Source organism: Solanum pennellii, chromosome 4, assembly GCF_001406875.1.
Source record: "Solanum pennellii chromosome 4, SPENNV200".
Classification (NCBI taxonomy): Eukaryota; Viridiplantae; Streptophyta; class Magnoliopsida; order Solanales; family Solanaceae; genus Solanum; species Solanum pennellii.
Window position 1 is genome coordinate 2,301,704 of NC_028640.1, and position 20,650 is coordinate 2,322,353.

A 20,650-nucleotide genomic window follows, 5' to 3' on the forward strand; every position below is an offset into this window, starting at 1 on the left:
AAAACTATATAATATAAATTATTTTTATAATAGAAATTCCATTTTCTGAGCCGGAGAAGGAAACGAACAGATCGGTGTGTTACAGAAGAAATCTACAAAAGGGTAGGGTTTCCGTTTTGTCTGTCTAAGTAGTTGCCGCCGGAAAATTGAACAGAGAGAAGCCATGGACGGCGTAATGTCGGCGTCGGACCAGCAGACGTTAGTTTCTTCTTTCCTCGAAATCGCCGTTGGTCAAACCGCCGATACTGCCCGGCAGTTCCTCCAGGTTTCAAAAATTCTATTTCTAGACTTGCTTAATATAAATGCATGTGTTTTGCTTTATTTGGTTACTGATTATAGCAGATCCGGTATTGAACTCTCCGGCTATGGCTGTGGACTGATTGTGCGATTTAAACTTTATTTTACTATATTCGAAGTGCGGGTTGTAGATGTTGGGTTCTAATTGTTTTAGGAGAGTTAAAGTTGTGTGTTTTCAGCATTATCATGTTGAGATATAGAATTAAGCAATTTGAGCTATAGTTTTTGTTCTTTGTTTTTTTTTTGTTGTTTAAAGATCCGTGCTTTATAAATAAGATTTTTTGTTTTGTAAAATGAAGATTTAAGCTTTGTAAAGGAGAATTTTGGCTGTTAATGGCTTCGGAGTGATGCCATTGTAGCTCTACGGCACAAAAAAAAGAGCTTAAAATTGATAGTAGTTGGATCAATGTTCTTTTGTTTCGTTCTTGACCTGCAAGTTTATGATATGTTTTTTATTTTGAATTAGATTATGGCTTTAGGCTCATAGAAAGAACTGTGTTAACGGTTTGAGTGCATACAGATTTGGAATTTGGAATGATAATTCAATGATCCTACCATTTATAATGGCAATAGTTGGATAAATTTAGCACATCTGCGGCACTAGTCAAGGATGAATATGTAGTTGAGGTGCACGCAACCTTCTGGACATAACCATTTTGAAAGAAAAATTAGCACCTTTGGGGCCTAGTATGTTATCATGTATGCCCAATTTTACTTTCTATCTTTATCTTGTTCCTAAAATATGAAATGGTGTTTGTTATCAGTTTTTTAAAAAATAAAAAATAAGATGGTGTGAAAATTGTGGAGGTTTTATGAATTTAGGGGTTTCTTTTTGTTTGGTACATGTTCAGCATTTAGGAAAGGAGGTGGGTGACAGTTGTACGTTGGATTTCATACTTTTTTGAGCTGTTGTCAGTTGAGCTCTTCCCTTTTGTTGGACCTTCTGATTCCACATCACATAGAAGTTAATTTTGTCTAGCTTTGCCGACAACTTATTTTGTGATCTTTTTAGTTGTTAGGTGTGAGGATATTTATTTGGTGTATTGGTTATAACACGAGTCAATGGGTGTAAAAGAAGCAGATAATTAAATGCCAAGTAGGTACTGATGGCATTGACCTTTCCTTGATTTTGGCTCTTGTAGCATCTTGTTTTTATATGGGGCCTATGCAGAATATTGAGTTATGGTGCAATCAGAATTGACAATTTTTCTTCATTTTTGGTAATTTGTAGAGACTAGTTTCTAAATGGTGGTGATTGCAAATTTTGTGTGCATGCAGGCAACAAGCTGGAAGCTTGAGGAAGCAATTCAGCTTTTCTACATAGGAAATGAGGGTGGGGCAGCAGCATCTTTTAATTCTCCACAATTGGGGAATGATGCACTTCTTGGTGATCCAAGCTTGAGGTATTTTTAAAAATAGATTACCCTGTGATTTTTCTATTTTAGTTATTCTTTTGTCCTTTTTATTTACTATTTGTATTTTTGCAATTTTTTTCTTGCTTATGATCCAGTGGAGTTGGAAACGACTCAGCAGACACCAATTTGTTACAAGGCGATGGAGATGATGTACGTCCACCTTTACCTGTAAAAAGGGAAGTTCTTTATGACAATGCGGTACTTTATGGGTATGCTATTCAGCTTCTCATGCTTCTAAACTACTCTCATTGTCTATATGTGAAAGCCTTTATTTTTTTTCTCATTCTCCTGTTTTACTGGATGTTAGCATGGTCATTTATGTCATAGATACTATCGCTTTAAATTCCACGTGCTAGAAAAAATGAAGAACGGGAGGTTTTAGGAAGCTGTAAACACATCCAGGTAGTTTTTGGGGAATGTACACAAAAGTGTATTACCTTCTTGACCTTTGGTTAGGGAAGGGGTTTACCTTTTCGGATTCCTATGGAAAGGAGAGAAGCGGTGTTTGGTCAAGTTGTGACTTTTCTTAAATCCAATTTAAATCTGACGTTTAAAACTGCTAATGATAGTTGTAAAAATTCTTGTCTCTTATGTGAGACATCAAAGGGTCTCTCATATTAATATTTATCTATATTACTTTAAAAGTATGAAGGTCCTTTAAAATGTTGATTGAAATATTTTGCCCTTCATAATAAGATTTTAAAATAGAAAAAATCGTCATTTACTATTTTTTCTCAAGTTATTATTAATATATACAAAGAAATCTAAATTATAAGATGTCTATGATTAAGATTATATTAATTATATATTAAAATCTAGAATTTTAGGCTTGTAATCACATTATTTATGTAAATTAGCTAGAGATGACACTACCATAAACAATTGATACCATAATTCATTTTTACTTTGCAAAAGAAAAATATTTTTTCCCATACTTAGGTAACCCCTTTCTTGGAGGAAAATGTTTTGGACATCTATGAATTAAGGATCCTTCCTCTCTACAACATCATAATATCCTCAATGTAGTCCTCTAATGAAGTCTTGTTTAGGAGGAGATCATTCTCCCAATAGTTTTTTACTTTCTTTATATCAGTCATGACCAAACCACTTTGATATATGATGAGATTTTTATAATTTCTCTTTGTTATAAATTTCAAGGTTTCTTTGTTGGCTTCCGCACGAAGCCCTCTTATTTCGATCCCAACAATATGCTCATAATTTGAGTGCAATCGTATTCTAAGGGTATATCAATAGCTTGGCTAATTGGATGACACAATTGCATGACAAAGCATCCAAAGTTTGAGAATATGCTACTAATGGCTTTTAGAAAAGAAAAATTAGGAGAACACAAATTATTTTTTTTTGAGCAAGGTAAAGTTTAGGAGAACAGAAAATTGTACTCACAATCTTGATGATAGTATCGTTTTTATTTATTTTTTTGTGATTGCAATTTATTTTCTTGATATATATATATATGTATGTGTGTGTGTGTGTGTGAATTTGTGTCAAACTTCTCATTTAAATGAATATGCCAAATATACGTGCATGCGCATACGCTAAACTAATCTAGGAAAAAGTGTGTTCCCTCGTTATTTTAGATATCTAGAACTCAGAATAATTGATGCTGCTCATAAATTCAACCTTCTATTGGTCTCTTCTTCCTCTTCATGTCTCTCTTTTCATTATTATGGTTATGATGCAATCAAGTTATACCATGGAACTGAACTAATTATTCTGTCAGTGCAAACAATTCGACTATCATACCTCTTTCATAAGTGGTATGGCTCTTTCTTGTCATCTTTTGCAGTATCTGGACTGGAGTGAGAGTCTGTGCAGTACATGCATTTAGATATTGGAAATTGCTTATTGACTGTTTGGACAAAGAATACTAGTGGTTGTATGCATTGCTGTTCTGTACTATTTTGCTGTTTCATTTTCTGATTTTCTTTCTGAAGGACGTTTCTCCCCTTCCATTTGTACCCTTTTTTTTTGTTTAATTGATTTCTTTGTGTGCTTTAGTTCTTCAGGAATGGGAGGTTCATCACGTGAACCTCGTCTAGTAGTTCCCTTCCGCAACTTTGAGGAGGAAATGAAGCATCCGGGAGTCTGGGAGGCAGAGAAACGTTCTACTTCTACAGCAGATGCTGTTCAAGACAATCTTGCTTCATTGTATCGTCCTCCTTTTGCCTTGATGTACCATGGGTCTTTTGAGAAGGTAAGTGGACCTTATCAATGGAAAATTTGTCATTCCCCCATTAGTAAATATTTCATTTGTTTCTGTGGTGATTTTCCTTGCTATTGTTGCTCTTGCGAGGAGTTTTCTGGATTTATACATTTGAGATTTATGCCCAGTGGGTTCTGTCAACTATTGAGTAGTCTTGTGGAAGATTTATATGTTACCCAAGAATCTTATAATGTTGTGGCATTTCAAAAGTCAAAACTAACTAGTAATAGAAGTTATTCTCTTTACAACTAGTGATGATGTTGGTTACTTGTGTTCCCTTTATCAAGTAGAGGGGTAACAAAGTAAACTGCAATGTTGTTGGTTTTGGCTTTTCAGAGATGCTAGATGTCAAATTTTCTTATTATTATGCTTCTAGCATTGCTTCATTACATTTCATATTATCCTAGTTATCATGTTCTTTTACTAGTAACTTGTTAAGTTTACGAGCTTTGCACCTGTCTATTACTTTTTGATTAATAAATGTATACAAAAAGAACAAATTTGTTGTGTGTATATTATATTATTAAGTACAAAACTTGAAAAATATAACATTACATGGTCTACGCATCCCTCTCTTTTGTTCTTTTCTTTGGTTGGTTTAAAAGTGTTTGCATTAATATAAAAGAAGAAGAGTATAAATTCTCAAAAAAAAAGAAGAGTAATATACTTATCAAAAGTCAAAAGAAAAGAAGAGACGTGTTTGCATTAATAACTTAAAGCACCACCATGTGCAATAAATATACTGAAGTAGAAGTCTTACTAAAACAAGTGACTTTCTGTAAAAATCAGCCTACTACCTGAACGAAAGGGGATATTTTGAAGCGCCAAAATTCGAGAAAGTAGGATACTGTCGGGGAAGTAGAGAGTTTTACAAAAACAATTGACTTCCCCAAGAACAGCAGCCTACTATCTGTATGAAAGGGGACATTTTGAAGCGCCAAAATTTGAGAAAGTAGGATACTGTTAGGATCTATGAACTGAGATCATTTGTTCTTTCTAAAAAAGAAAAACTACGTTGAATAGCAATCTCTATTAATGTTCTGGAAGGCTGTATTTGTTTTACTGCATTGAATTGATTTTTAATCCACATGTCTTATGCCTATCAAGCTGGTTGTTCTAAACTGTGGAAAAGAAACAAAATCTTGCGTCAGTGGTTGCTGTCTCTTGTTTTAACTTTTTGGGTTGTGCTTCATTTGATGTTTTTGTTAAGTGAGTACATTACTATTTCGCCGAGTTCCTTTGTTGGATATCTATGCTGAATTATATGTAATTACAGGCAAAAGATGCTGCTAGAGCTCAAAACAAATGGCTCTTGGTGAATATGCAGTCCACGCGAGAATTCAGCTCACATATGGTATATCTCTTGACATCTCCTCCTCTAGACAGAGATATTGGGAACATAGTAGCTGAGCCAATATGATCTTTTCCTAGTTATGTCTGTGACTCACTTTTGGTTTGTGTAATCTGCTTTTGAAGCTTAACCGAGACACTTGGGCTAATGAGGCTGTTGCCCAGACTATCAAAAGTAACTTCATCTTCTGGCAGGTTGGCACTCTTCCTTCCTTCCTTTATTTCTTTCTTTTTAAAATACTCCCTCTGTTTCAATTTGTTTGTCTGGTTTTAACTTGGCACAGAGTTAAAGAAAGTAAAGAGGACTTCTTAATCTTGCGTCTAAACCTAAAGATATGTTGAATATACCAAAATGTCCATTAATCTTGTGGTCTTAAGTGCGATGTGGGTTGCCAAAAATGGAAAGAGACATTCTTTTTGAAACGGATGAAAAAAGAAAGACAAACAAATTGAAATGGAGAAAATAGTTTGGTAGTCAGATTGCATGCTGTTTTACCAGTGTGCCTCATCTTTTATGTGTAACTTAGTAGATTTGCTAGATATATCTCCAAAGGTCACTAGAGCTGTTAGAACTTCTTGTGCTGAAGTCAAGGCTGTTAGATATTTGGCTCTGTATGTTGTCATGTTAGATGACATCAATAGAATCTTTTGGTTTTGGAAGAAAGCAAAAGAACGAGAGACTATGGGTGTGTTCGTTACGAAGGAAAATGTTTTCCATGGAAAATTTTGGACCAACCTAACACACCCTATGTGCATACGTAATGTTAATGTGCCTGACTAAAATGTCAGATTTTGCTGGATCACTGTCCTCTGTAAGTTAGAAATACAACTTCTTTAGCCTTGAGCTTGGACAGAGGAAGTAGGAAAAATTATGGTTCCACACTCTCTCAAAGGAGCACATGGCATGCAGTCCTTACACTTCTGAAGGTGCCTGGGTAAATGTTTGGAATAGATTGTGGACACAATCCCAAATACATTTTTGACAACTTTGATGCCATAGCTAGCAGCTAGAGATAAGACCACCAATGGGTATATAAGTTTGATGTTAGTCTAGCTTCCAAGTGAAACCGTAATGGACTAGCCTACATGGTAAGATGTAAGAGTTAAAAGTACTTGAGAGAACTTGAAACAGTTATTAGTGTGAGTAACTTTTAACTACCAGACTTAAATGGACCCATAAACTGTTCCATTGAGAGAGCAAAGTTTCAATTCATATATGCATGCTGAATATCTGGCTTGTAGATCTGTGTAACAATCTTGGGTTCATACTTGCAAGAGCTGATGGAAAAGACACAAAGGATAAAGCAGGCAGTCTCCTTTGTTCTATTTGGGGTGATTTTGCTGATGGGGATACTAAATTACTGTCATTTTACTGGAAGTCCCAAAGGGCTACATTAGTCTTGTCATCACATTGGCTGCATGGTTCTTAAAGTAGTAGTAGCTTCGGTTACTTCTGTGTTTTCCCTTTTTTTTTTTTTTGGTTAGAGTCGGAGTAGTTAAAAGTTCGAAAAATGTCTTTCTGTTTCACCCAATGTTCAATTTGCTTCTTTGCATGCAGGTGTATGATGATACTGAGGAGGGCAGCAAAGTTTGCACGTACTACAAGTTAGATTCTATGCCTGTCGTAATGGTAATTGATCCTATAACAGGTCAGAAGATGCGTTCTTGGCGTGGAATGGTTCAGCCAGAAACTTTGCTAGAGGTCTGGTGTTGTTCATTTACCTTGTTCTACTTGCCTACATAAGTTGTAGGAGTTGGGTAACTTTGTGTGTTTATAGCAATCTAATACAACTGAGGGGAACTGATATTATTATTTTCTGATGCAGGACCTCATATCCTTCATGGATGCTAGCCCCTCAGAACATCATGTTAATCTATCTCATAAACGACCCAGAGAAACTCCTCAGGCACCTCGTCATCCCCAACCTCAACCTCAACCTCAACCTCAGTCACAGCCTCAGAGTAAGTTCAATGTTTTTCTATTTCTGTACAAAGTAACAGGTTTCAGTTTTTGAGAAGAATTATATATTGCAAAGGCAGAGTGAAACTTTTCAGTGAGGTGAAACTCAACAACAAAATACCCTGTGTAGTCCCAGAGTGGGGTCTACAAGTTCATTATATGGGCTCGAAACTCATGTAAAGAGATCACCGCAGTTCTCGAAGTCTCTATGTCTTTCATCTTGATTTAAACCTTATCATGCAATGAGAGTTGCATCTGCAGTCCATGTCAGCCTAACACGAATGTTAAGTGTATGTATTTAGCTTACCTTTATGTAGACAAAGGAGTTGATAACTGCCACCTCCTTGACCATCAACCACATTGGACATATCTCAAGTTGAATACTGCCACCTCCACCCAATAAAAATTAGAAATGAATAGAAAAATATAAATAGTCCACTCTCAATCCAAGATTGAATCTCATTTATAACACTTCGTTTTGTGTAGATGAAATTGGAGAAGAGGATGAAGAACTACAACGAGCATTGGCAGCCTCTATGGTAGGTATAGAAGATTCTGGTTCAGTTGCCTCTAAAGAGACTAATGAAGCCGCCAGTGATGTTGTAAAAGAGGAGAACTTGATAAAGAAGCCTTCTTATCCTCCTCTACCTGAAGAACCCAAGGGTGACAGGAACCTTCTCTGCAGAGTTGCAATTCGCTTTCCTGATGGACGCAGGCTTCAAAGGAATTTCTTACGAACTGACTCAATTAAGGTTAGACTTTAGTTTAATTTTCCTGTTTACTAGAGTTGACGCCTCTCAACTTTGCCTTGTGGTGTATTCTGATTTGATCTCCTAGATTCCAGTCTCGTAGGCTAACATGTCAGCTTTGTGCTTATAGCTACAAATTCTTTTTAAAGTGTTCAGCATATGATTTTTGTATCTACAAAAGTTGAATCTCCTGAGCCATACGGCGTCTTAGTTAGATTTAGTATTTATCCATATAATACAAGAAAACAGAACTGCATGATGTCTGCATCTGATAAAGGGACGATACTCATTTAGTGATGTAGTGATTTCCTTGTTCTTTTGACACAATGTTTTAACCGTTACTAGCATTATTTGAAGTCCCTTGGAATGCAGTCGTCTTATGATGTCTTTTATCTTTTCAGCTGCTATGGTCCTTCTGTTCTACTCAGTTTGAGGAAGCTGAGTCGAGGCCATTCAAATTCACCCAAGCAATTCCAGGTGTATCAAAGTTTTTGGAGTTCGATAACAACATGACCTTTGAGGAATCCGGTCTTGCCAATTCAATTATTTCATTCACTTGGGAGTGAGCAATGGGTTTTAGTTATAGTTACTACTCAGTAAGGATGTCGATGTAAGAGGGCATGTTCCTACTGCGCGGGTGCTTTCTGCGTTATCTACTTGTTTAAGAAAAAGAGAAAAAAAAGTTACTTTCTGCTGTTATTTTACTTTCAAATATAGTATCTTGGCTTTGATATTGTATAAGATGGTATGAAGTTTGTACATTTTGCTAAACATGTACATAATTATGATTAGTTCTTGGTGGCTTTTAGTCTTGTCAATTTTATATCTTTACCATATCACGCTATCTTTTGTTTAGGCTGCTTCCCCAATGGCTTTGTCCTTGAAGAGTACAACAGGCTATTTTTACACCCCACAATAGTGATTCTAGCCCTAGTAGAAACAACACTGATTCTTGAATCCTTTTCATACTCATGTCACGTTGAGGTACTACCGAAAATTTATCGTAATCAATTAGTTAACATTTTAATACCTTTAACCAAACACAATGATGAGCTGTCATTTTTTTTCTCCTGTCCGATATACTATATCTGGATCGAGCACTGCATGATCGTTCGGGTGTGGCGCTCTATATATAATAGAATAGAATAACTCGTCTCATGTAACTTGTCTATCCCATCCCCATTTATAATTTAACCTTCTAGAGATTGTGATCCAAAACTTCAGTATCACACAAGAAATGGCCAACTATGATAATAAATATTCACTGACCAAAATATGCATAAGGGGGAGGAATTTCATCCATCCAAGTCTAAGTTACTAATATGTTATTTTCTTGTTCCTTTTAAGAGGACAGTGTTGTGAACTGGTGAAACTATAACAGAAGACAGAAATATTACCAGGATAATTAGTGTGAATATTCATTACTTCATAAATAAAATCTCCCATTTTCACCTTCATAATCCAACCCATGATTTCAAATAGGTTAAGTTCCATATACTTTGCAACTCCTTATATCCCTCAATATAATCCTATAAAGAAATAGTGATATTACATACTCCATCCATCACATAATACAGACTTGGAAAATACTTTAAAGACAAAAGAGAAACTTATGTGCCTTTTCTATCAGAACAAGTTAAAAGAAAGGATGAAGCACATAGTAGAAAATTTACCAAAATCTCACTCAACTGAAAGAACAGGGTTTATTGAGTGCAAACATGACTGGTTTAAAAGTTATTGTTAAGCTTTAACTAACATATATGAAAGTAACAACATAAATGAATATGGTAGGAAGGTTCAGAATAGGCGACGGATAATATTTTTAGGAATGAAACAATCCATTTTCCACTGTAAACAACTATCTCGATACAGCAGGGTAAGAGAGTTGGGGGGGGGGGGTCTTATGACATCATAGTTCATATATCCCACCTCTTCTTCGCGCGGAACATCAAAGTTGAAGATGTGATATCATCTTGAGGCACTTGAAGCATAAATTGTACTTTCATCTTCATGGGAGCTGTCTTTGCTTTTCCGCTTTCCTCGCCAACCTAAACAAACAGAAGAACATGATATGAAAATCCATGCTATAGACTACAATTTCAAAGAAAATGATACATCATTCAATCATATGCACTCCTTATAGAGTGAGCAATTAGGGCAATGCCCAATTTCGTATTCTTTCAAATTTGTTATGCATGCAATGATTAGATAAATAAGCATCTGTATACTATAAGGGGTCGTTTGGTTGGAAACATGTTATCCTAGGATAACTGGGTTAGCTATCCTGGGATAACTTATCCCATCACTATGATATAAATTGTGTGATAAGTTACCCCAAACATGGCAACTAAACAACATAAAAGTTTTCTATCCCATCATTATTATTTTTAATCCCTCGCACCAAACGAGCCCTAAGATTATCACAGAACATTGTTAGTGATTTGCAATTTCTGTCTCTTTTTCTTTATTTCGTGTCATCAGGAACAATATGTCAAATGGATGAAACCATATCAGGATCTTGATCATAAGCTAAATTGTTCAGTTTCGTGACAACTGTGCAGCAGCCAGAATGCGTGAAGAAGACGATAGAAAGAATGGGATATCAGGTTAAGTACAACAAAGATGAAACCAAAAAGAATCACATGAGACAAAAAGTAGAAAACCTTTAATATATGAGAGTGTGATCTGCATATCATTAACAAACAAATGAAGCAAAAATGTTGAACATCTGCATGTAGTTCTCACATTTACTCTGCTGGAAAGGACCCTCCAGCCATCCATAAGAAAAATCCATTTTTTCATACTCTTTCTAAGCCATGCGTATAATGAAAAATTACTAAGTTGTTAACAATATCACGGTAGTTAAAATTAGCATAATTATTAACCTAAGCGGTTAATTGAATGGCAGCACCCACTGCAATAAACTTACTTTGGGGGGGTGGGGGGTGGGGAGGGGGAATCTGTTCCGCTATACATTCTCGGGAACTGATTGGATACTAAGGTTTACACCTCATCTGAGGAAGATCGATTTTTTTTACAGTGGGTTTTGTTTGCATCGAGAGAAAGAGACCTTCCTTTTTTTATTGTTTCTACCTTTAATTATTGTCATAGTGTTCAGGCTAGTCGCCTTCTAGACATTAAGAACAAAAACATACTAAAAAGGGCAAGTAAAACTTCAATTGTTAAAGAGAGAACTAATTTGAAGTAATGAAAGGAACATGTCAAAGCTATCAACGTACTTTTTTGATAAGCACTGTCAATGAACTTGAAGACAACTACTAAGACAAATTTTGGAACTGAATTTTTTTTTTTTTTTTTTTTTAAACTGGATAACTACCAAGGCAAATTAAAGCAGCATAGCAATTAAAGCTCAGTTTGTTCCCATTTGTGAAAGGGTTGCCAACAGAACTTACCCAAAGAGATGCCCACCCAAGTCGCACTTCTGAATCATAACCAGCTTTAAACTTGTAGTCTTTTCCAATATTGTGTTTATAGACGGTGCTCCAGTAGTTTGTGTCCAAATTATACCAGTAGCTGACCCCCAAAAAAATATATCAATAGATTGGCAGTTAAAATAATCAAGTTCATGGATACAAAACTATGGAAATCGATGGTAAATGTAGTATATCCATGAATTCATAAAGGAACTGATATATTCAACAATCTGCAGTCTTAATCATGAGAGGAACTATTAAACTTGGAGCTATATTTCCATATAAAGACAAAATGTATTATTATGTCTTTACGACGTTGCATGAATCAGGCGGTATAAAAGCAGTTCCCACCCTTATGGTATATTCAGGAAATTAAAGGTTCATTATCCAAACTCCAGAAGCATAATCTCACTATAACAGTTTCTAATAAAACAGTGACATCTGATATATAGTACATTTTGTTTGTAAGTAAACAAAAGGTACTAATGTTAGATATGATAAGCATATGCATAGGAAAATCATAATCTATCAAACAAACATTAAGGTCAAATGGAGATAGAGAATGGGGACATCACCTCAACTTATCTGAAGGACCGAATCGACGCTTGAAGGCAAATGACATTGCATTTGAAGGCAAGGAAATGCTAGGAATAAATGTCATTTGCTCATCCTGAAACATAGGAATGGTCAACTCCAAATAGAGATTCAAATGTCGAGAGAAACTTCCAAACCATATAAATTATGGAATCAGATGCTGCAGGTCTTTAAGATAATCAATTTGATGTGCATTTTAGATACACGGGGACAGAAGAACTGAGGGGATCAATCGAATCAAAAAGAATGTGCAGGCCTATTCAAAGAGAATGCAAAGGAAAAAGTCTCAGAAAAATACATAACTTAAAAAAAACATTTAATGTGATTTACAGCATAAGTTTCAGCAACAAATATTGTTATTTCAGAGACCATCAATTTCTACCACAGGTTGTCGATTTAAAGAGAGGGGAAAAACAGCTAAAAACCTATGAGAATCCAAAAGATGACTTGCCACTCTAGATATATGATATAATTCTCTTTTCACCTATTATCTATTTCTGTTTTTTGTTTCTTTTTCTTTTAAGTTACTAAACACTAATAAGGGCAATTACATTAAAGTGAAATATGAAACAAATCCTTCATAAAACACTAAAACATAATGCAAATTTAGTATTGTCACATGTTGGTTTACAAAATTTGCTTCACTTCACATGTTCAGCCTAAGAAATATGCTTCGTGTGCTCTCCTTTCAAGAGTATAGACCACCTTGTGTGTATCTAAGAGAGAGAGAGAGAGAGAGAGAGAGTTCCATCTGGTGTACAACTAAATACCAAATGATATAAAACAGTAACCAACTTCTTAACAATAAAGAAAGAACTCAAGAAAAGCATAAAGGACTGGACATCTGCAATCCAATAAAAGTTGGGTGAAAACAAAATCAACAAGTAGTGAAAAAGAAACTACCTTAAAGCAGTATCTCAGATCCAAAGCTTCATCCTTGTATTTTGCAGTACAAACTCCATTCAGGATCTGGCCTTTAAGGATTCCATTCACTGATAGTATTCTCTTTGCTTGCTCCTCCTCCTCCTCCTCCTCTTTCTCCTCTAGTGAAACTTCACCTAGAGGAAATCTGATGGTTGCTCTTGGCTGCAGCAGGATGATTATAGAATGAATGAGACACAAATGTTAGATAAAGCACAGATAGAGCCAAACCCAGATGCCAGTCTTCGTCAAACGTAAGATACTAATAGCATTCTGAAAATCTAAGCTTTCTCCTCACTACCCCATCAGAAAGGTAGGATTTCATTGTATAGCACAACTGTACAACAATATACAATGCTATATCTATCAGTAATGAAGTGCCAATCAATATGTTTAGACACGAGCTAAAAAGCTGCAAGTACTGTAACCTCAGTATTATATTCCCTGTGATCTATTCAAAGGTAAACCAGGAACTATAGTCAATATAATCAAACTACAGAATGTTGATAATATCTCCAGCAGTAACTTTTCTCAAAAGTAACCTCAAATCCGAGTCAAATACTGTACACAGAGATAAGGCCATACCTTGCCAATTGCCGGAACAGCAGAAGACAACTCAAACTTGTAAGCTGGACCTGCCAGATCAGCTACCATGGCCAGTTCTCCTTGTTGCGACTAGTATGACCAAAAGAAGTGTGAGTGAGAAGTGCTATAGTGCACATAAACCATGAAAACAGAAACAATCATATCACATACTAGATAGTAATACGGAGACTGAAGCAACACATAAACGAGTCAAAGTGTCACATGTACTTCTAGAAAACTAGAGTTTAATAATGATCCTGCAACATCAATTGGCAATAAACTTGCCAATAACTTCAGCACAAGTTAGAAACACAACAGGATAGCACATAAAAGATAGGAAAGAAAGCATGTGAATCTTTATGAATGCCAAGTTACCCAGACTCCGTATTGTCTACTTCCTCCAACCCATTTTGTATGATGGTGTTTGACTGGATTAGGAGTTCAGGTTATAACAACATACCCAGTGTAATCTAGAGTGCACACAGACCTCAGCCCTACCTCAGAGGTGAGGTAGAGAGGCTGATACTGATAGACTCACGGTTCAAGACAAAACAATTTCAGAAAAAGATGTAATGGAAGTACAAGAGACAATAGAAAATAACAAAAACAACAAATAGTAGCAGAACAATACTACAACAATAATCCTAAAATCAAACTACACAAAACAACAGATAGTAAGGGCAACAAGCCAATACACTCCTACTTACTTGTATAGATGCACTCCTACACAATCACCTTCCATCCTAGTTCGTCTATGTAGAGTTGCACAAGAAAATAAGATAATCAAGATACAGATTTTCTATACTGTTTAAAGCTTGCACCAGATGGGAAAACAGAATAGCCTGAGACAGTGCAAGTGGGGGATTTTGGGCTAGTCTCCCGCCTCACATTCTTACACAAATAGATAAGCCAAAACATCTGTACTATATTTATCCTGTTTTTTAATAATCAAGAAGTCCGTCTGGAACCAACCTTTAGGGCCAACTGTAGCATTCTAAACTCGGGGATGACGGGCCTCCTCTCTACCCTTCTCAACTATATACTCGACTTAGTTCGCTTGACACAAGGCTTGAACGCATAGGCTTGAAAACTTAAGACACAAGTCCTTCAAACTTTGTCAAGTGAGCTAACCCTTGGGGACCTATTTATATGACACTAATACGGTTTAAGGCGTCATGTTTTCTTTTACGTTTCGAATTTTTTGAAACATTTCCTAAATATAATCATAATAATTATGACTTACATTACTTCATAGATGATTTTCAACTATGTATCTTAAATTCAAAAAATATTGAACAATGGATATAGTATTAACCTGAAATAGAGCCGTTTCAACATATCTTACTCAAAATATTGGGAAGGAATATCAAAATTAACATAGAACTAAATAGTATAAACTTTGAATATAGATGATATCTACATAAATGGAGGTTATATATATGGAAGAATGAAATACCACATGTGTATATACAGACACATAAATCTGCCGATATCAGAGCATCATCATTCATTTGGAACAGAAACAGTATAAAATTAGATAAATAAAAGGTCAAACTGTACAGCACACAAAATCACATAAATATAAACATCCCTACGGTAGCAGAACAAGTGTCACATAAAGCAGTAATGTTCACAGCTTCACAACACATGCAGTATTGAAATGCAAACAAGAAGCATTTTAAGGAGCATCAATATATTTAAGATTTGGTGAGGCAAGCAATGTACTCTTTGATTAGGATTTATAAAGTAAAGGGCAGCCCAATGCACTAAACATCCCCCATTCACGCAGGGTCGGGGATAGCATTTCTTAACAATGTTCAGCTATAGAAATCATAACTTAGATAGTGGTAAGGTGAGGTCTGTGTACCCTCCCTAGAACCACTTGTTTGGATTAAATTGAGTATGCTGTTGTATTCTATTTTCACATAAAATTAGAAACCAAATAAAGGCCAAGCAGCATAGAATTCAAAACTCCATAATCAAAACACAAACACCAATACTCAGTACCCACAAAAAAAAAAAGTGTTACATAAAACAGTATAAATTTCACACCTTTACTTCATGAACAGCCTTAAACTGCAAACCAGGAGCCACATCAAACGAAGCATTGACAAGAGCATTCTTCTCTTCAATATCATAATGAAGTGACAAATACTTCGAAGTTAACGCCACTTGAGGATCCGATATCTCACCCTTCCCATTATTCTGAAATGAAAACTTCAACTTCGCCAAACTATCCAGCACTTTGCATGAAATTCTGTGGAAGAATACAGAACTATCGCTGTCAAACTCCGTCGTCACTCTTAGCTTCGGCCGTTGCCGGAACCATGCCGCTGGAACAAATCCACCACCGCTAGTCACCGGCGGTGATTCCGGTCGAGATGAAGGCTGTGCTGATACAATTAAGGAGTTAGGGTTTGGTGGAGATTTCAATTCCAATTTGGATTCCGCCATTAGAAAATGAAATTTTTGTAGAAATTTTGTGCTTTTGTATATGTGAGAGTAGAGAGTGGACTTAATTTTAGGCGGAAATGTATATGAAGATTTATTTCTATTTATTATCCTTCGTTTGGGAGATATCTAACATTCTGTTTCGACGGCCGATATCGATAGTTTCATAATGTATCGTATTATAATAATAAAATAATATCTCATCGCTAATAATGTTCTATTATTATATAGTGCCCAACACTTCTCTATATACTTTCTCTTTGATAATGATTTTCTACTATTATATAGTAGTAGTTATACGGAGATGAATCTTTGAAGCAGAAAAATATTATTTTATAGAGATATTATTTATCTGATAAAGTAATAGTTATTAATTTAAAGAGTGTTTTGAGATTCAATAAAAGCTAATTTGATAATATCAAATCATTATATCTTACTAATTTATGTATCTAATTTATTATTGGGCAACTTTCACATATAACAAACACAAAATTCAAATTTGTATGCTATAACAAAGTTTGTATAATTGAGCTTCATAGCAAACACATATATGTATAATTCGCTATACATATACAATTGAAAGCTATGCCTATTTCTCTATACATATATACAAAGAATCAGTTGTATAATTCGTTGGCTTCTCTTCAAATTTGTATACAATTAAATTGAATTGTATAAAATGAGAAAGGGAGAAATTATATACAATTTGAATATGTATTAAATGAGAAAGAGAGAAAGGCAAAAGAGACTTGAGCAGGGAATATACAATTGAATCGAATTGTATAAAATGACAAAGATAGAAATTATATACAATTTGAATTTGTATAAAACGAGAAAGAGAGAAAGACAGAAGAGACGTGGGCAGAGAAATATTTGTATTGTATAATTATAAGTGTATAGGAAGGAGATATATGTATTTGCATGTGTATATACAAATTCCTCCCGCTTTATACAAACAGAGACACAATTTATACAATTCTATTGTATAAAGAGAGAGAGGCGAGCGATACTGACAAACAGTTTGTTAAGTAGTACAAATAAATTAAACGATAGCTACTGTATTTATTTTACATTATTAGTTTGTTATTCTATACAATTATCCCTTTATTAAATTTACGTGAAAAAAACTAAATTTATTACATAAGTCGTTGAAAACATCAAAATCATTGTGACTTACTAAATTATGTATATCATATTTAATGAATTTATATATAAAAACATAGATTCACTATACATAAAGTATAATGTATATGTATGATTCACTGTAATAGAATTTTTTTGTTAAATGATTTATTATAATATATAGCGCAAAAATTTTCTAAATCTTTTGTCTAGCCAAACATGATAAAATTATGTATCATATTTTAATGAATTTATATATAAAAAAAATCTTCGAACTATCCACTTCCAGTCTTGTTAGCGTGCTTAGAGAACAAATGTTCAAAACCAGAACCTGAATCAACCAAAGTTTTGGTGACTACCTTAATTCTGATATTGGGTAGAATATACAAAGCTTTGTTGTGCGACGTTCCTTTATTATGATTACAATTAATAAAAAACACAATGGATATTTAGGATGGGATTTTACTCAATCTGCTGGTCAGGCCTGATCCGGTTGGACCTGGTCTTGGTTCGATCTAGACTCATTAGCGCTGTTGAATGGCTAGTGGGCCTCAAAATGTTTCTTTTAGCCTCTCCCTACTATTCTAAATTTTATCCGATGAATGAATGCAATACATGGAAGGCTTTACCTACGACATTTTCTACTGTTATTTTCATGTAAAAAGAATGAATGATTACGAAATGCTTACCGCCTTTGATTTGGTATATTCTAAGTGGTCCATTCGATCTATAGTCTGTATCCATTGTCGTAGCCAAAAGGATCCCTTTCTTACTTGTATTAATCCCAAACTATAATAAAATTCACTTCAATCCGCATCAATAAGTCATAAAACATCTTTTTTTTTATATATATTTGAGATTGCAATAATTAAAGGAGATGTCATATTTTATATGATTGAATAAAAACACATTAATATTACTTAATATTTTTTTTAACAAAGTGTTTAATTAGAAACACATTATTAATAGTTGATGTTTAATCAGAATATTGGTTATTTAGTTCAGTGTCTAAATAAAACATTTTGACATATTTAAAGGATTGGCCATGCATTAAAGCCAAAATAGAAAATAGTTTTCACTTGATTACAATAATAACATACACAATATAATCAGATAAAATGAAAAGAATAGTGTATATACATATTTTATCAGTTATCTCTACCTTTTGTTATGATTTAAATATACACAAAATATACACAAAATATACAATCTTATCTATGTTGATGAGTCTTGAGATGATGGAAAAATTAATTAAAGGTGCAAGTGAAGAGACCTCTAACACTTGGGAATAAAAGCAAAATGAATACCACTTAATTAATTACCTTTAAATGCTTAGAAATGAAGAGTCCATTTGATTTATATATGTATAGCCATAAGTAATTATAATCCAAGTATTAAACAGTTTATTTGAGAGTGATTGATTATAGGCATGGGAGGTATAGTATTAACTACAAAATTTATCTGTCGCTAAATTCTGTTATTTATTAAAGTTGTGTACATAATATTCAAATGTTAACTTTTTTAAATTTCCATTTCAGAATTAAGCATGGAAAATATTAACAATTCATTACCAACACGTTACTTGTTGAAGATTGAATCATTTTCGTTGCTATCAGAAAATGGTATTTCCAAGTATGAATCAAATGAGTTCGAATCTGGTGGCTTCAATTGGTATTTATCTCATCATTAACTTCAAAAAAAAAAAAATTGACTAAACTTTCAGTTTCATTTTATTTTTGTGTATGTTTTTGCTAGTTGCTTTTAAAGACAGGGTAGAATTAGACATGACATGACATAATTTCAATGAGTACATTATAAAAATCCCTAGCGAATCCGTTGCTAATTGAATTTTCTAGTAATTTGTCACTAATTTATGCTAAATGAGATTAGCATGGAATTTTACTGTTTAGTATGAAATTATGTCCTTTCGTTTTTAGTATGTTTGAAAAAGAATTATTTTTTTCTTTTTTTGGTAATATTTTAATTTCAGCATTTCACGTGGCATGTCACAACATCACAAGGACAATTTTATACATTTAAACTAACTTTAAAATTTAGGACCACAAGATACAAAATTCTTCTTTATACTCTTAAACTCCGTGTCAAGTCAAACCAGGTCATAATTATTATGCTTTGTTACGCTTTCTCCATTAATTTCTATGTCATGTTCTATCTCAGTATTCTTGTTTTTGAACTGTCTATGAGGTAGGGGTAAGGCCCGAGTAGACTACTAAAACACCACTATGCATGTTGTTAGCTTTTGAGAATTTGATATTGTACATACATTAACCAAATAATGATCATGATTCATATTAAAGTTCAGACAGATAGTCTGTTGAATCTAACTTTACATTCCTCTCGTCTTGTGGTTTTCCTTCTCCTATTTGTATTCCGGTGATAGGTCAGGTCTGGAAAGCTGCAGGACGCGTTGCTCATTTGAGTAGAATTGTTATTAGTCCTCTGGCTATAGACTTGTTTCCTAATTGAAGAACATGTTATAGGAAAATGATCATTCATCCTAACGGAGACGGAGATGGAGATGGAGATGAAACAGGCCATATATCTATATACTTGGCTGTTATTGGGACAAGCTTGTTGAATACTGTTTGCGAGGTGAATGCCTCGTTTAGCTTCTTGATATTTGATCAAATTCATGACAACTTTACTGTAATGAAAGGTATTAAGACATTTTTTCCTTTTGACAGATCACCCAAGTCTAGGACTACTAAATTTGTTTTGATGCAGGAATGGAAAGGCGTTTTCGCAATATCAAGAATGAATGGGGCTTTTCGAAATGTATCTCTCATGAAACATTCAAAGATCCGTCTAATGGTTACCTTGTTGATGACAAATGTATCTTTGGAGTTGACGTATATGTCATCAAGAAGCAGGGAATAGGTGAATGTATGTCCTTATTGAATGACACCGAGCCTTATAAGCACGAATGGAAGATTACTGAGTTTTCAAAATTGAATGAAGAAGCGTATTCTGAAGAGTTTACTGTTGGAGATTATAGATGGTACATTAATATATCCATGCCCATTATATATGTTAAATCCCTCTTGAACTTACTTTAACATTGTAACTTTACGAGTACTTGATGTGTTTGGAATATGCAGGAAACTTTCATTATGTCTTGGAGGTGACAGCCGACAAAATGGTAAGGATATCTACGTGTTTCTTAAATCAGTTGATGCTAAAGGATTTGATCGCCAAAAGAGAGTACAGGCAGAATTTATCATTTCTCTCAAAAACCAGATTGGTGGTGAACATCACAAGTTGTGTGGTACTTTCTCTTGTTCCTTTTTTTCCTCAATGAATACAGTAATATGATTCCTCATTTCCTACAGGATTTGTTAAATGTTTCATTTAGCGCAACTCTATGACATGAAAATAGTTGACATTGTTATCTTACAGGTTGTGCACATTGGTATTCAGCTACTTCATCAGGACGTGGCTGGTCATCATTTATGCGATGTTGTGAATTCAATGATCCTAAAAAGGGCTTCCTTATTGAAGATTGTTGCATTGTGGAAGCCGAGGTTTCT

The 20,650-nt window shown here is 34.5% G+C and overlaps 3 protein-coding genes across 3 annotated transcripts in view; 2 read left to right on the plus strand and 1 right to left on the minus strand.

The window, feature by feature from the left end:
• The first annotated feature begins 163 nt into the window (after positions 1-163).
• On the plus strand, positions 164-8,813 carry LOC107018324 (plant UBX domain-containing protein 7). The gene is made up of 10 exons (XM_015218785.2): positions 164-265; positions 1,576-1,700; positions 1,808-1,921; positions 3,732-3,927; positions 5,213-5,290; positions 5,413-5,481; positions 6,845-6,988; positions 7,113-7,248; positions 7,733-7,998; positions 8,397-8,813. Exons 1-10 carry the CDS (start codon positions 164-166, stop codon positions 8,559-8,561), a joined length of 1,395 nt encoding a protein of 464 aa, XP_015074271.1. The 3' UTR covers positions 8,562-8,813.
• An 840-nt stretch (positions 8,814-9,653) lies between these two features.
• On the minus strand, positions 9,654-16,177 carry LOC107018176 (outer envelope pore protein 37, chloroplastic). The gene is made up of 6 exons (XM_015218584.1): positions 15,582-16,177; positions 13,530-13,619; positions 12,927-13,109; positions 12,005-12,099; positions 11,409-11,529; positions 9,654-10,043 (listed from the first exon to the last, which is right to left on the minus strand). The coding sequence occupies exons 1-6, from the start codon at positions 15,981-15,983 to the stop codon at positions 9,912-9,914; spliced, it is 1,023 nt and encodes a 340-aa protein (XP_015074070.1). The 5' UTR covers positions 15,984-16,177; the 3' UTR covers positions 9,654-9,911.
• Positions 16,178-18,648: 2,471 nt separating this feature from the next.
• The window catches only part of LOC107016410, a 16,401-nt gene continuing 14,399 nt past the window's right edge, over positions 18,649-20,650 (plus strand). Inside the window, exons 1-5 of the mRNA XM_027916357.1 lie at positions 18,649-18,773; positions 19,604-19,779; positions 19,848-20,121; positions 20,222-20,388; positions 20,520-20,644. Coding sequence (XP_027772158.1) covers positions 18,649-18,773; positions 19,604-19,779; positions 19,848-20,121; positions 20,222-20,388; positions 20,520-20,644 — 867 coding nt within the window. The remainder of the gene's footprint in view (positions 18,774-19,603; positions 19,780-19,847; positions 20,122-20,221; positions 20,389-20,519; positions 20,645-20,650) is intronic.

Coding starts and splice junctions, on each gene's coding strand:
- LOC107018176 (XM_015218584.1), bottom strand. CDS start 15,983: ATGGCGGAATCCAAATTGGAATTGAAATCTCCACCAAACCCTAACTCC. Junction 13,620..15,581: donor AGGCTGTTCATGAAGTAAAG/GTGTGAAATTTA, acceptor TGGTCATACTAG/TCGCAACAAGGAGAACTGGC. Junction 10,044..11,408: donor TTGGGTGGGCATCTCTTTGG/GTAAGTTCTGTT, acceptor CTGTTTGTTTAG/GTTGGCGAGGAAAGCGGAAA.
- LOC107018324 (XM_015218785.2), top strand. CDS start 164: ATGGACGGCGTAATGTCGGCGTCGGACCAGCAGACGTTAGTTTCTTCT. Junction 5,291..5,412: donor GAGAATTCAGCTCACATATG/GTATATCTCTTG, acceptor CTGCTTTTGAAG/CTTAACCGAGACACTTGGGC. Junction 7,249..7,732: donor ACCTCAGTCACAGCCTCAGA/GTAAGTTCAATG, acceptor CGTTTTGTGTAG/ATGAAATTGGAGAAGAGGAT.